Raw genomic sequence first — 17113 nt, forward strand, 5'->3', positions numbered from 1 at the left:
CTGGGGCCTGACATGAAGCTGACTGCCATAGGGCTCTCTGGGGCCTGACATGAAGCTGAATGCCATAGATAGGGCTCACTGGGGGCCTGACATGAAGCTGACTGCCATAGGGCTCTCTGGGGCCTGACATGAAGCTTACTGCCATAGGGCTCTCTGGGGCCTGACATGAAGCTGACTGCCATAGGGCTCACTGGGGGCCTGACATGAAGCTGACTGCCATAGGGCTCACTGGGGGCCTGACATGAAGCTGACTGCCATAGGGCTCTCTGGGGCCTGACATGAAGCTGACTGCCATAGGGCTCTCTGGGGCCTGACATGAAGCTGTTTGCCATAGATAGGGCTCTCTGGGGCCTGACATGAAGCTGACTGCCATAGGGCTCTCTGGGGCCTGACATGAAGCTGACTGCCATAGGGCTCTCTGGGGCCTGACATGAAGCTGACTGCCATAGGGCTCTCTGGGGCCTGACATGAAGCTGACTGCCATAGGGCTCTCTGGGGCCTGACATGAAGCTGACTGCCATAGGGCTCTCTGGGGCCTGACATGAAGCTGACGGCCATAGATAGTGCTCTATGTGGCCTGACATGAAGCTGACTGCCATAGATAGGGCTCTCTGTGGTCTGACATGAAGCTGACTGCCATAGGGCTCTCTGTGGCCTGACATGAAGCTGACTGCCATAGGGCTCTCTGTGGCCTGACATGAATCTGACTGCCATAGGGCTCTCTGTGGCCTGACATGAAGCTGACTACCATAGATGGGGCTCTATGTGGCCTGACATGAAGCTGACTACCATAGATGGGGCTCTATGTGGCCTGACATGAAGCTGACTGCCATAGGGCTCTCTGTGGCCTGACATGAATCTGACTGCCATAGATAGGGCTCTGTGGCCTGACATGAAGCTGACTGCCATAGGGCTCTATGTGGCCTGACATGAATCTGACTGCCATAGATAGGGCTCTATGTGGCCTGACATGAAGCTGACTACCATAGATGGGGCTCTCTGGCCTGACATGAAGCTGACTGCCATAGATAGGGCTCTCTGGCCTGACATGAAGCTGACTGCCATAGGGCTCTATGTGGCCTGACATGAAGCTGACTGCCATAGATAGGGCTCTATGTGGCCTGACATGAAGCTGACTGCCATAGATAGGGCTCTCTGGCCTGACATGAAGCTGACTGCCATAGGGCTCTCTGGGGGCCTGACATGAAGCTGACTGCCATAGATAGGGCTCTATGTGGCCTGACATGAAGCTGACTGCCATAGATAGGGCTCTATGTGGCCTGACATGAAGCTGACTGCCATAGATAGGGCTCTCTGTGGCCTGACATGAAGCTGACTGCCATAGATAGGGCTCTATGTGGCCTGACATGAAGCTGACTGCCATAGATAGGGCTCTCTGGCCTGACATGAAGCTGACTGCCATAGGGCTCTATGTGGCCTGACATGAAGCTGACTGCCATAGGGCTCTCTGGGGCCTGACATGAAGCTGACTACCATAGATAGGGCTCTCTGGGGCCTGACATGAAGCTGACTGCCATAGGGCTCTCTCTCACTCCAGTGTTAATCTGCTAAATTGTAATTACTTCCTCACTATTGGCCTATTTATTGCCTTACCTCTTCACACCATTTGCGCACACTATATATAGATTTTTCTATTGTATTATTGACTGTACACATGTTTATTCCACGTGTAACTCTGGGTTGTTGTTTGTGTCGCACTGCTTTGCTTTATCTTGGCCAGGTCACAGTTGTAAATGAGAACTTGTTCTCAACTAGCCTACCTGGTTAAATAAAGGTGTTCTCAACTAGCCTACCTGGTTAAATAAAAGTTGAAATAAAACATTTTTATTAGCTCAGCACATTTTCTGATCCCTGTGTTGTCTGTGTCAGCATATAGGCTGCCCTGTACACTGTATTCATATTGTTCACACCATAGCCCAGGTCTAGAGCCGTGTGCTCATGTCCACAATATTAAAACATGATCATCATCGGTATGATTATTATTATTATTATTAATTATTATTATTATCCAGGCTATGAAGATGGATCCGATTTAGCTGACTTAACTTCTGTGTATTAGCAGTCATCCAGGATACACCTACTTTTTTGAAAACCTTTTTCGGTTGCATAGCGTGGTCAAATCCTGCTTAGACCCACTCAGGCCTGAACATTGCCCCAACCCCACTTTAGTTCTGGACTGGGATAACAGAGCTCTCCGTAGTCCATCAACATGGTCCTTTCTGAACAAACTCATGCTTGTAGCCCAAAGTTACTTCATCCTGGTTCTGGGGACCTGGTTCTGGGGACCTGGTTCTGGGGACCTGGTTCTGGGGAACTGGTTCTGGGGATCTAATGGGGTACACATTTCTTTTTTTTGTTGCCCAAAGCACTACACACCTGATTCCACTAATCATCTGCATAATCAAACCTTTGATTAGTAGAATCAGGTGTGTAGTGCTTTGGGCGCACCCCATTAGTTCCCCAGAACCAGGTCCTCAGAACCAGGATGAAGAAACACTACTGTAGCCTTCTAATAACTCATATTTCAGAATTGACTCTTGGTGCAGCCCTGCATTTTCTCAATGTCACTAGAGACTGGTCCCCTACCGAGAAACTGTCTTTATCTCTGTTCCTGTAATGCTCTCTGCACTGCCCAATAGGGAGTCTGTATAATGGATGAGCCCTGCACCGCCCAATAGGGAGTCTGTATAATGGACAAGCCCTGCACCGCCCAATAGGGAGCCTGCATAATAGATAGGGCCTGCACCGCCCAATAGGGAGCCTGCATAATGGATGAGCCCTGCACCGCCCAATAGGGAGCCTGTATAATGGATGAGCCCTGCACCGCCCAATAGGGAGCCTGCATAATGGATGAGCCCTGCACCGCCCAATAGGGAGCCTGCATAATGGATGAGCCCTGCACCGCCCAATAGGGAGCCTGTATAATGGATGAGCCACTTGACCCGGTGCTTGTCCTAGTGTAATGCAGACCCGTGGCGTGGAGCACTCACTGCTCCTCCATTTGACGCTCTCAAACATGAATCACAGAGCACTTGTCTGAGCGAGAGTATAAGCGCATAGGTACAACGTTCATGAACATTTTTTTATTTTTTTAAATTACATTTTAGAACACAATGAAGACCGTTTGACACCCAGTTTGCACTGACATTGTTTCCGTGGCCACGATACTAAACGGTTACAGTGTCTGTAATAATACATATTAAAGTTATTAATAGTTCTACATAGGTAGAAATAAAGTGTGACAGTTTAGCTGAGGTGTTGATGTACCTGTTGAAATATGTAATGGAAACATCTATGGACATGTGAGGATTCCTGCTAGTCTGGGTGGCAGCTGTGGTACGTAGGTAGGTAGGTAGATACTATAGATAGATAGTGTGAGGATTCCTGCTAGTCTGGGTGGCAGCTGTGGTACGTAGGTAGGTAGGTAGATACTATAGATAGATAGTGTGAGGATTCCTGCTAGTCTGGGTGGCAGCTGTGGTACGTAGGTAGGTAGGTAGGTAGATACTATAGATAGATAGTGTGAGGATTCCTGCTAGTCTGGGTGGCAGCTGTGGTACGTAGGTAGGTAGGTAGATACTATAGATAGATAGTGTGAGGATTCCTGCTAGTCTGGGTGGCAGCTGTGGTACGTAGGTAGGTAGGTAGATACTATAGATAGATAGTGTGAGGATTCCTGCTAGTCTGGGTGGCAGCTGTGGTACGTAGGTAGGTAGGTAGATACTATAGATAGATAGTGTGAGGATTCCTGCTAGTCTGGGGGGCAGCTGTGGTACGTAGGTAGGTAGGTAGATACTATAGATAGATAGTGTGAGGATTCCTGCTAGTCTGGGTGGCAGCTGTGGTAGGTAGGTAGGTAGGTAGATACTATAGATAGATAGTGTGAGGATTCCTGCTAGTCTGGGGGGCAGCTGTGGTAGGTAGGTAGGTAGATACTATAGATATATAGTGTGAGGATTCCTGCTAGTCTGGGTGGCAGCTGTGGTAGGTAGGTAGATACTATAGATAGATAGTGTGAGGATTCCTGCTAGTCTGGGGGGCAGCTGTGGTAGGTAGGTAGGTAGATACTATAGATATATAGTGTGAGGATTCCTGCTAGTCTGGGGGGCAGCTGTGGTACGTAGGTAGATAGGTAGGTAGGTAGGTAGGTAGATACTATAGATAGATAGTGTGAGGATTCCTGCTAGTCTGGGGTGCAGCTGTGGTAGGTAGGTAGGTAGGTAGGTAGGTAGGTAGGTAGGTAGGTAGGTACTATAGATAGATAGTGTGAGGATTCCTGCTAGTCTGGGGGGCAGCTGTGGTAGGTAGGTAGGAAGGTACTATAGATAGATAGTGTGAGGATTCCTGCTCGTCTGGGGTGCAGCTGTGGTAGGTAGGTAGGTAGGTAGATACTATAGATAGATAGTGTGAGGATTCCTGCTAGTCTGGGGGGCAGCTGTGGTACGTAGGTAGGTAGGTAGGTAGATACTATAGATAGATAGTGTGAGGATTCCTGCTAGTCTGGGTGGCAGCTGTGGTACGTAGGTAGGTAGGTAGATACTATAGATAGATAGTGTGAGGATTCCTGCTAGTCTGGGGGGCAGCTGTGGTAGGTAGGTAGGTAGGTAGGTAGATACTATAGATAGATAGTGTGAGGATTCCTGCTAGTCTGGGGGGCAGCTGTGGTAGGTAGGTAGGTAGATACTATAGATAGTGTGAGGATTCCTGCTAGTCTGGGGGGCAGCTGTGGTAGGTAGGTAGGTAGATACTATAGATATATAGTGTGAGGATTCCTGCTAGTCTGGGTGGCAGCTGTGGTACGTAGGTAGGTAGGTAGATACTATAGATAGATAGTGTGAGGATTCCTGCTAGTCTGGGTGGCAGCTGTGGTACGTAGGTAGGTAGGTAGATACTATAGATAGATAGTGTGAGGATTCCTGCTAGTCTGGGTGGCAGCTGTGGTACGTAGGTAGGTAGGTAGATACTATAGATAGATAGTGTGAGGATTCCTGCTAGTCTGGGGGGCAGCTGTGGTACGTAGGTAGGTAGGTAGATACTATAGATAGATAGTGTGAGGATTCCTGCTAGTCTGGGTGGCAGCTGTGGTACGTAGGTAGGTAGGTAGATACTATAGATAGATAGTGTGAGGATTCCTGCTAGTCTGGGGGGCAGCTGTGGTAGGTAGGTAGGTAGGTAGGTAGATACTATAGATAGATAGTGTGAGGATTCCTGCTAGTCTGGGGGGCAGCTGTGGTAGGTAGGTAGGTAGATACTATAGATAGTGTGAGGATTCCTGCTAGTCTGGGGGGCAGCTGTGGTAGGTAGGTAGGTAGATACTATAGATATATAGTGTGAGGATTCCTGCTAGTCTGGGGGGCAGCTGTGGTACGTAGGTAGATAGGTAGGTAGGTAGGTAGGTAGGTAGATACTATAGATAGATAGTGTGAGGATTCCTGCTAGTCTGGGGTGCAGCTGTGGTAGGTAGGTAGGTAGATACTATAGATAGATAGTGTGAGGATTCCTGCTAGTCTGGGGGGCAGCTGTGGTAGGTAGGTAGGTAGATACTATAGATAGATAGTGTGAGGATTCCTGCTCGTCTGGGGTGCAGCTGTGGTAGGTAGGTAGGTAGGTAGGTAGATACTATAGATAGATAGTGTGAGGATTCCTGCTAGTCTGGGGGGCAGCTGTGGTACGTAGGTAGGTAGGTAGATACTATAGATAGATAGTGTGAGGATTCCTGCTAGTCTGGGTGGCAGCTGTGGTACGTAGGTAGGTAGGTAGATACTATAGATAGATAGTGTGAGGATTCCTGCTAGTCTGGGGGGCAGCTGTGGTAGGTAGGTAGGTAGGTAGATACTATAGATAGATAGTGTGAGGATTCCTGCTAGTCTGGGGGGCAGCTGTGGTAGGTAGGTAGGTAGATACTATAGATAGTGTGAGGATTCCTGCTAGTCTGGGGGGCAGCTGTGGTAGGTAGGTAGGTAGATACTATAGATATATAGTGTGAGGATTCCTGCTAGTCTGGGGGGCAGCTGTGGTACGTAGGTAGATAGGTAGGTAGGTAGGTAGATACTATAGATAGATAGTGTGAGGATTCCTGCTAGTCTGGGGTGCAGCTGTGGTAGGTAGGTAGGTAGGTAGGTAGGTAGGTAGGTAGGTAGGTAGGTAGGTACTATAGATAGATAGTGTGAGGATTCCTGCTAGTCTGGGGGGCAGCTGTGGTAGGTAGGTAGGAAGGTACTATAGATAGATAGTGTGAGGATTCCTGCTCGTCTGGGGTGCAGCTGTGGTAGGTAGGTAGGTAGATACTATAGATAGATAGTGTGAGGATTCCTGCTAGTCTGGGGGGCAGCTGTGGTAGGTAGGTAGGTAGATACTATAGATAGTGTGAGGATTCCTGCTAGTCTGGGGGGCAGCTGTGGTAGGTAGGTAGGTAGGTACTATAGATAGATAGTGTGAGGATTCCTGCTCGTCTGGGGTGCAGCTGTGGTAGGTAGGTAGGTAGGTAGGTAGGTAGGTAGGTAGGTAGGTAGGTAGGTAGGTAGATACTATAGATAGATAGTGTGAGGATTCCTGCTAGTCTGGGGGGCAGCTGTGGTAGGTAGGTAGGTAGGTACTATAGATAGATAGTGTGAGGATTCCTGCTAGTCTGGGGTGCAGCTGTGGTAGGTAAGTAGGTAGGTAGATACTATAGATAGATAGTGTGAGGATTCCTGCTAGTCTGGGGTGCAGCTGTGGTACGTAGGTAGGTACTATAGGTAGGTACTATAGGTAGGTACTATAGGTAGGTACTATAGGTAGGTACTATAGGTAGGTACTATAGGTAGGTACTATAGATAGGTACTATAGATAGGTACTATAGATAGGTACTATAGATAGATAGATAGATACTATAGATACTATAGATACTATAGATACTATAGATAGATACATAGATACTATAGATACTATAGATAGATACTATAGATAGATACATAGATACTATAGATAGATACATAGATACTATAGATACTATAGATACTATAGATAGATACATAGATACTATAGATACTATAGATAGATACTATAGATAGATACATAGATACTATAGATAGATACATAGATACTATAGATACTATAGATACTATAGATAGATACATAGATACTATAGATACTATAGATAGATACTATAGATAGATACTATAGATACTATAGATAGATACATAGATACTATAGATAGATACATAGATACTATAGATAGATACATAGATACTATAGATAGATACATAGATACTATAGAGAGATACATAGATACTATAGATAGATGCTATAGATACTATAGATAGATACTATAGATACTATAGATACTATAGATAGATAGATACTATAGATAGATACTATAGATAGATACTATAGATACTATAGATAGATACTATAGATAGATAGATACTATAGATAGATACTATAGATACTATAGATAGATACTATAGATAGATACTATAGATAGATAGATACTATAGATAGATACTATAGATACTATAGATAGATACTATAGATAGATACTATAGATAGATACTATAGATAGATACTATAGATAGATACTATAGATAGATACTATAGATAGATACTATAGATAGATACTATAGATAGATCTATAGATACTATAGATACTATAGATACTATAGATAGATACTATAGATAGATAGATACTATAGATAGATACTATAGATACTATAGATAGATACTATAGATAGATACTATAGATAGATAGATAGATAGATAGATACTATAGATAGATACTATAGATAGATACTATAGATACTATAGATAGATAGATAGATAGATAGATACTATAGATAGATACTATAGATAGATACTATAGATAGATACTATAGATAGATAGATAGATAGATAGATACTATAGATAGATACTATAGATAGATAGATAGATAGATAGATACTATAGATAGATACTATAGATAGATAGATAGATAGATAGATACTATAGATAGATACTATAGATAGATAGATAGATAGATAGATAGATAGATACTATAGATAGATACTATAGATAGATACTATAGATAGATAGATACTATAGATAGATAGATAGATAGATAGATAGATAGATAGATAGATAGATACTATAGATAGATAGATAGATAGATAGATACTATAGATAGATAGATAGATAGATAGATACTATAGATAGATACTAGATAGATAGATAGATAGATAGATAGATAGATACTATAGATAGATGCTATAGATACTATAGATAGATACTATAGATAGATAGATACTATAGATAGATAGATAGATAGATAGATACTATAGATACTATAGATACTATAGATACTATAGATACTATAGATAACATAGATAGATAGATACATATATACTATAGATAGATACATAGATACTATAGATAGATACATAGATACTATAGATAGATACATAGATACTATAGATAGATACTATAGATAGATAGATACTATAGATAGATACTATAGATAGATAGATACTATAGATAGATACTATAGATAGATAGATACTATAGATAGATAGATACTATAGATAGATAGATACTATAGATAGATAGATACTATAGATAGATAGATACTATAGATAGATAGATACTATAGATAGATAGATACTATAGATAGATACATAGATACTATAGATAGATACATATATACTATAGATAGATACATATATACTATAGATAGATACATAGATACTATAGATAGATACATATATACTATAGATAGATACATATATACTATAGATAGATACATATATACTATAGATAGATACATAGATACTATAGATAGATACATATATACTATAGATAGATACATATATACTATAGATAGATACATAGATACTATAGATAGATGCATAGATACTATAGATAGATACTATAGATAGATAGATACTATAGATAGATAGATACTATAGATAGATAGATACTATAGATAGATAGATACTATAGATAGATAGATACTATAGATAGATAGATAGATAGATAGATAGATAGATAGATAGATAGATAGACACTATAGATAGATATCAGGACAGAGTACTAAAACAACCAGTGGACCCACACTGTTTTGCTGCGGTGCAAAGCCATCTAACCACTGAGTGACCCAGGTCTAGAGAGGTTAGATAGATACTATAGATAGATACTATAGATAGATAGATAGTATAGATAGATATCAGGACAGAGTACTAAAACAACCAATGGACCCACACTGTTCTGCTGCGGTGCAAAGCCATCTAACCACTGAGTGGCCCAGGTCTAGAGAAGTTAGATAGATACTATAGATAGATACTATAGATAGATAGATAGTATAGATAGATATCAGGACAGAGTACTAAAACAACCAATGGACCCACACTGTTCTCCTTCGGTGCAAAGCCATCTAACCACTGAGTGACCCAGGTCTAGAGAAGTTAGATAGATACTATAGATAGATAGATATCAGGACAGAGTACTAAAACAACCAATGGACCCACACTGTTCTGCTGCGGTGCAAAGCCATCTAACCACTGAGTGACCCAGGTCTAGAGAAGTGTTGACTCAGTGCAATAATGTGGTTGGGACTGGCTCTCTCCTGTACTCCGGGTCCTTTTGCCATTTTGACATGCCTTCTCTCTCTCTCCCTCTCTCTCTCTCTCTCTTCCGCCTACGTTAAGTGGCTCAAAGCCAAGGTAAGTCCCGTTTGTCACATGACCCATCTTTCCGTAGTTCTGTTAATTCCCTTTTATTAACATGTGTTTCTTTTCATTCCTTTCATTCCTTCTATTATTGGCCGAAACCAATCCATAGTACAAGCACGCCTATTATTGGCCGAAACCAATCCATAGTACAAGCACGCCTATTATTGGCCAAAACCAATCCATAGTACAAGCACGCCTATTATTGGCCGATACCAATCCATAGTACAAGCACGCCTATTATTGGCCGATACCAATCCATAGTACAAGCACGCCTATTATTGGCCGATACCAATCCATAGTACAAGCACGCCTATTATTGGCCGAAACCAATCCATAGTACAAGCACGCCTATTATTGGCCGATACCAATCCATAGTACAAGCACGCCTATTATTGGCCGATACCAATCCATAGTACAAGCACGCCTATTATTGGCCGAAACCAATCCATAGTACAAGCACGCCTATTATTGGCCGATACCAATCCATAGTACAAGCACGCCTATTATTGGCCGAAACCAATCCATAGTACAAGCACGCCTATTATTGGCCGAAACCAATCCATAGTACAAGCACGCCTATTATTGGCCGATACCAATCCATAGTACAAGCACGCCTATTATTGGCCGAAACCAATCCATAGTACAAGCACGCCTATTATTGGCCGAAACCAATCCATAGTACAAGCACGCCTATTATTGGCCGAAACCAATCCATAGTACAAGCACGCCTATTATTGGCCGATACCAATCCATAGTACAAGCACGCCTATTATTGGCCGAAACCAATCCATAGTACAAGCACGCCTATTATTGGCCGAAACCAATCCATAGTACAAGCACGCCTAGTATTGGCCGAAACCAATCCATAGTACAAGCACGCCTAGTATTGGCCGAAACCAATCCATAGTACAAGCACGCCTAGTATTGGCCGAAACCAATCCATAGTACAAGCACGCCTAGTATTGGCCGAAACCAATCCATAGTACAAGCACGCCTAGTATTGGCCGAAACCAATCCATAGTACAAGCACGCCTAGTATTGGCCGAAACCAATCCATAGTACAAGCACGCCTAGTATTGGCCGAAACCAATCCATAGTACAAGCACGCCTAGTATTGGCCGAAACCAATCCATAGTACAAGCACGCCTAGTATTGGCCGAAACCAATCCATAGTACAAGCACGCCTAGTCCAACTGTTGCTATAGCCGTCCTTATCGGAGCCGTAGTAACAGATCTTATCATTTCAATATATCATGCTAGATATGTTGACAGTTATGTGTTGAATAGCTGTTCATGTTTAGCTATCTAGTATAACTACCTAGTATAACTACATATCATAACTACCTAGTATAACTACCTAGTATAACTAGTATAACTCTCTAGTATAACTAGTATAACTCTCTAGTATAACTAGTACAACTATCTAGTATAACTAGTATAACTCTCTAGTCTGTTATGGCACCTTGTGACTCAGACCTGCTATCAATATGCTAATAAGCTAGAATGTCTCAGTAAAGATTGAAGTACACTGAATCTGGGAAGCCTGTCACATTTCAGTTGCCATACAACCTTGTCTTCATGCTACCACTGTGTTAAATGTCTTACAGAGATGTCTTGATTTATTTTCTTATAACAGCAGCATGGAAACAATCAGCCAATCAAAGGAGGAGGAGGAACACTATCGAGGACCAATCCGCCGACACAGAAACCTCCTAGCCCGCCGCCCATGACAGGTACCATGTCAGGGCGTGGAACTCTGGGGTAAGATGGCCTCCTTATTTAATAAACAAGGGATGACAATTTTGTAGTCAACATGTTACAAGGCAGAGTAGAGACACAGCTATTTGGGGAGTTTGGAATCGTAGCCGGTGCACATGAAAGTTAGTGCCATCCTGATCTTTGACATGGGTTCAGTCTCAAATGGCACCCTTTTCATTATGTTCGGGCACTGCTTTTGACAAGGACCAATGGGGTTCTAGTGAAAAGTAGTGCACTGTGTAGGGAATAGGGTGCCATTTGGGACTCAGTCACGGTTTTGATATAAAAGTTGCAATGCAACACTAAGCAGACAGTAATTCTGGCCTTTAACACAGATAAGCTCTATTTCAGTTAGCTGTCGTTGGTCACTGCTGTGGAACGTCCAGCTGGATAGATTCTCCAGCACAGATTTTCACTGACTGCTAATGTATAGAGCGTTTTAAGTGTGTTGAGGACATGGTTGTAAAAAGGTTACTATGTTGTTAATATGATATATATATATATATACACAGTGTCTTCAGAATGTAATTCATACCCCTTGATTTATTCCACATTATGTTCTTATAGCCTGAATTCAAAATGGATTTTTTTTAAATAAAACATTTCTCTCCCATCTACACACAATACCCCATAATGACATCACAATACCCCATAATGACATCACAATACACCATAATGATGAAGTGAAAGCATGTTTGTTTTTTTGTGCATAGTTCTGTTTTTATGCATGTTCAATAAATATCTCAAGTATTCAGACCTTTTTGCTAGGACACTCCAACTTGAACTCAGGTTCGTTCAATTTCCTTTGATCGTCCTTGGGATTTTCACTACGACTTCACTGGAGTCCAATACCCCATAATGACATCACAATACCCCATAATGACATCACAATACCCCATAATGACATCACAATACCCCATAATGACATCACAATACCCCATAATGACATCACAATACCCCATAATGACAAAGCAAAAACATTTTTGCTAATTTATTTTTAAAAACTAAATAAAATATCACATTTCCATAAGTATTCAGACCTCCTTACTCAGTACTTTGTTGAAGCACTTTTGGCAGTGATTACAGCCCTGAGTCTTCTTGGGTATGACGCTACAAGCTTGGCACAGCTGTATTTGGGGAGTTTCTCCCATTCTTCTTCTCATCTCAAGCTCTGTCAGGTTGGATGGGGAGCGTTGCTGCAGAGCTATTTTCAGGTGTCTCCAGAGATGTTCGATTAGGTTCAAGTCCAGGCTCTGGCTGGGCCACTCAAGGACATTCAGAGACCTGTCCCGAAGCCAGTCCTGTGTTGTCTTGGCTGTGTGCTTAGGGTCGTTGTCCTGTTGGAAGGTGAACCTTCACCCCAGTCTGAGGTCCTGAGCGATCTGGAGCAGGTTTTCATCAAGGATTTCTCTGTACTTTGCTCCGTTCATCTTTCCCTCGATCCTGACTAATCTCCCAGTCCCTGCCGCTGAAAAACATCCCCACAGCATGATGCTGCCACCACCATGTCTCACCGTAGGGATGTTGCCAGGTTTCCTCCAGACGTGACGCTTGGCATTCAGGCCAAAGAGTTCAATCTTGGTTTCATCAGACCAGAGAATCTTGTTTCTCATGGTCTGAGAGACCTTTAAGTGCCTTTTGGCAAACTCCAAGTGGGCTGTCATGTGGCTTTTACTGAGGAGTGTCTTCCGTCTGGCCACTCTACCATAAAGGCCTGATTGGTGGACCACAAGTTGTAGAAACATCTCAAGGATGGACAATGGAAACAGGATGCACCTGAGCTCAATTTCGAGTCTCATAGCAAAGGTATTGTGGGTTTCTCTAAAAACCTGTTTTCACTTTGTTGTTATGGGGTATTGTGTGTAGATTGATGAGGAAAAGGTTTTATATAATGAATTTTATAAAAAGGCTGTAACGTAACAACATGTGGATTATGTCAAGGGGTCTGAATAATTTCTAGAGTGTTAAAAGTTTCCAAGAGCACAGTGGGAAATGGAACTACCCAGACTCTGCCTAGAGCTGGCCTTCCGGCCAAACTGAGCAACCGGGCAGGAAGGATCTTGGTCAGGGAGGTGACCAAGAACCCAATGACCACTCTGACAGACCTACAGACTTCCTTGGCTGAGATGGGAGGACCTGCCAGAAGGACAGCATTCTCTATAGCACTTCAGCAATCTGGGATTTATGGGAGAGTGGCCAGACAGAAGCCACTCCTGAGAAAAAGGGACATGAAAGCACTCCTGGAGTTTGCTAAAATGGCACATGAAAGATAACACAAGGAAAAAGATTCAGTGGTCTGATGAGACAAAAAAAATGTAACTGTTTGGCCTGAATGCAAAGCGCTATGTCTGGACAAAACCAGGCATAACTCATGACCCGTTTAACACCATCTCAACCGTGAATCATGGTGGTGGCAGCAGCATCATACTATGGGGAAGACTAGTAAGGATAGAGGGAACAATGAAGGGAGCCACATAAAGGCAACTCCTTGACTAGGACCTGCATTCGAGTGCAAGCAACCTCAGAGAGAGGGGTCTGTTCCAACAGGATAATGACCCCAAGCAACCTCAGAGAGAGGGGTCTGTTCCAACAGGATAATGACCCCAAGCAACCTCAGAGAGAGGGGTCTGTTCCAACAGGATAATGACCCCAAGCAACCTCCGAGAGAGGGGTCTGTTCCAACAGGATAATGACCCCAAGCAACCTCAGAGAGAGGTTTCTGTTCCAACAGGATAATGACCCCAAGCAACCTCAGAGATAGGTTTATGTTCCAACAGGATAATGACCCCAAGCAACCTCAGAGAGAGGTTTCTGTTCCAACAGGATAATGACCCCAAGCAGACAGCTAAAGCAATGCTGGAATGGCTTCAGAAGAAGAAGAATGTGAAAGTCCTTGAGTGGCCCAGGAAAAGGCCAAATTTGAATCCCATTGAAAATCTATGGAAAGACTTGAAGATTGCTGTTTATCGCCACTCCCCATCTAACTTAACAGAGCTTGAGAAAATCCGGAAGAATGGGAGAAATTCCCCAAATCCAGATGTGCAAAGCCGATACAGACGACTCGAAGCCGATACAGACGACTCGAAGCCGATACAGACGACTCGAAGCCGGGGTCATCCTGGGTCATTCTGGTTCATTGCGATTCATTCTGGTTCATTCTCCTCTTTATCTCCCTCTCTGTCTTCGGTTGACTTTAACAGACTTTAACTTCCATTTGTGACTACGTACATTTTCTCCATTACTTTTCAATTAGGATTTTTTTTGTATTCATTGATAAAAAAAAAATCTAAATTGAATGGACCTCTGGTTCGTTCTGGGTCATTCTGGTTCATTCTCCTCTTTATCTCCCTCTCTGTCTTCGGTTGACTTTAACAGACGCAGCACGCCCTGTAAAACTCTGGAGCCGGTGAAACCACCCACAGTGCCAAACGACTATATGACCAGCCCTGCTCGACTAGGCAGCCAGCAGAGCCCTGGACGTACTGCATCTCTCAACCAGAGACAAAGAACCCACAGGTAATACACACACACACGCGCGCGCACACACACACGCACACACACGCACGCACGCACGCACGCACACACGCACACACACTATTGTGTCCTTGTAGTACCACGAGTGTCAACAGCTCTGAATGTTTCTCTCTCACAGCCTCTCTGAATTTGAGAAAAGCAACCCTCACAATTTGTATCCCACCTGACATTTCTAGTGTCTTCACTTTGTCATGTTCAGGTGCTTTCACAGCTCCCCTCCCAACTACTGTCAATAACAACATTCAACTAACAAGGCCTGGGAGGATTCAGACATGTTCCTAAAGGCCTGCAGTGTAAAGTGTTTTTTTTTTTTAAGTCCTCCTCTGTATGTTTAGACCCCTGCCACGATCACTGAAATCCCTGAGTCAGAAAGTCACACTGCGAGAGCTGAGATATGAGTTGACCTGTTTAAAGGTCTTACTCACATCGGCTACGGCGAGCGTGATCACACAGTCATCTTGAACAGTTGGTGCTCTCGTGCATGCTTCAGTGCTGCTTGCCTCGAAAGCGAGCATAGAAGTCATTTAGCTCGTCTGGTAGGCTTATGTCACTGGGCAGCTCACGGCTGGGCTTCCCTTTGAAGTCCGTAATAGTTTGCAAGCCCTGCCACATCCGACGAGCGTCGGAGCCGGTGTAGTAGGATCCAATCTTTCCCCTTTATTTACACTTTGCCTGTTTGATGGTTCGTCGGAGGTCATAGCAGTTTTTTTTTTATAAGCTTCCGGGTTAGAGTCCCGCTCCTTGAAAGCGGCAGATCCACCCTTTAGCTCGATGCGGATGTTGCCTGTAATCTATGGCTTCTGGTTTGAGTATGTACGTACGGTCACTGTGGGGACGATTTCATTGATGCACTTATTGATGAAGCCAGTGATTGATGTAGTGTACTCCTCAATGTCATCGGAAGAATCCCGGAACATGTTCCAGTCTGTGCTGCAAAACAGTCCTGTAGCTTAGCATCTGCGTCATCTGACCACTTTCATATTGAGTGAGTCACTGGTACTTTCTGCTTTAGTTTTAGCTTGTAATCAGGAATCAGGAGGATAGAATTATGGTTAGATTTGCCAAATGGAGGGCGAGGGAGAGCTTTGTACGCGTCTCTATGTGTGGAGTAAAGGTGGTCTAGAGTTTTTTTTTTCTTTTTTTTCTCCTCTGGTTGCACATTTTAACATGCTGGTAGAAATGAGGTAAAACAGATTTAGGTTTATCGGCATTGAAGTCCTACGGCCACTAGGAGCGCCGCCCCGTTTGCGTGGTGGGAGAGTGCATCTTAACCATGTTTGCCATGTTCAGATGAGTAGATGTAGTACTGCATAGTACATTAGGAATCATCATTTGATGTGGTTATAACATACTGTTAACCTCATGTGACATGTTATCACACGTCTCTATAAGGCAGGAAAACATGATGTCCTACAAAATAAAAGTAAAATGATGCTCAATTCAACACCACAAACTAAAAGCCACATTTCTGCTGTTTTTCATCGTTGCTTCTCAATCAACAATCCAATTATCGTCTTTGAAACCAGCTGATTTCAAGCTCAATTAATATCAGTGCCTTTCAGGGTTATGGAGTAACGCAAATAACATACAGCCTTCTAGAGTGGGAGTTGTGCACCATGGCAGTACATTCAAAAAGCAGCATTACAAGTGTAATGTCTCTCAACCAACGTGATATAGAGCACCCACTGTTGTTCTGTCATCCTCTATCTGACCTGGGAACTGTGTGTTCAGACCACTGTTGTTCTGTCATCCTCTAGCCGACCTGGGAACTGTGTGTTCAGACCACTGTTGTTCTGTCATCCTCTATCCGACCTGGGAACTGTGTGTTCAGACCACTGTTGTTCTGTCATCCTCTAGCCGACCTGGGAACTGTGTGTTCAGACCACTGTTGTTCTGTCATCCTCTATCCGACCTGGGAACTGTGTGTTTAGACCACTGTTGTTCTGTCATCCTCTAGCCGACCTGGGAACTGTGTGTTCAGACCACTGTTGTTCTGTCATCCTCTAGCCGACCTGGGAACTGTGTGTTCAGACCACTGTTGTTCTGTCATCCTCTATCCGACCTGGGAACTGTGTGTTCAGACCACTGTTGTTCTGTCATCCTCTAGCCGACCTGGGAA

The 17113-nt window shown here is 43.3% G+C and overlaps 1 protein-coding gene across 1 annotated transcript in view; it reads left to right on the top strand.

Annotated features, from left to right (window-relative positions):
• LOC109909603 (abl interactor 1) overlaps positions 1–17113 on the top strand; it is a 115581-nt gene that overhangs the window by 66908 nt on the left and 31560 nt on the right. The window contains 3 exon segments of the mRNA XM_031796873.1: positions 9679–9693; positions 11339–11463; positions 14836–14976. Coding sequence (XP_031652733.1) covers positions 9679–9693; positions 11339–11463; positions 14836–14976 — 281 coding nt within the window.

The sequence above is a fragment of the Oncorhynchus kisutch genome, linkage group LG18 (assembly GCF_002021735.2).
Source record: "Oncorhynchus kisutch isolate 150728-3 linkage group LG18, Okis_V2, whole genome shotgun sequence".
Lineage (NCBI taxonomy): Eukaryota > Metazoa > Chordata > Actinopteri > Salmoniformes > Salmonidae > Oncorhynchus > Oncorhynchus kisutch.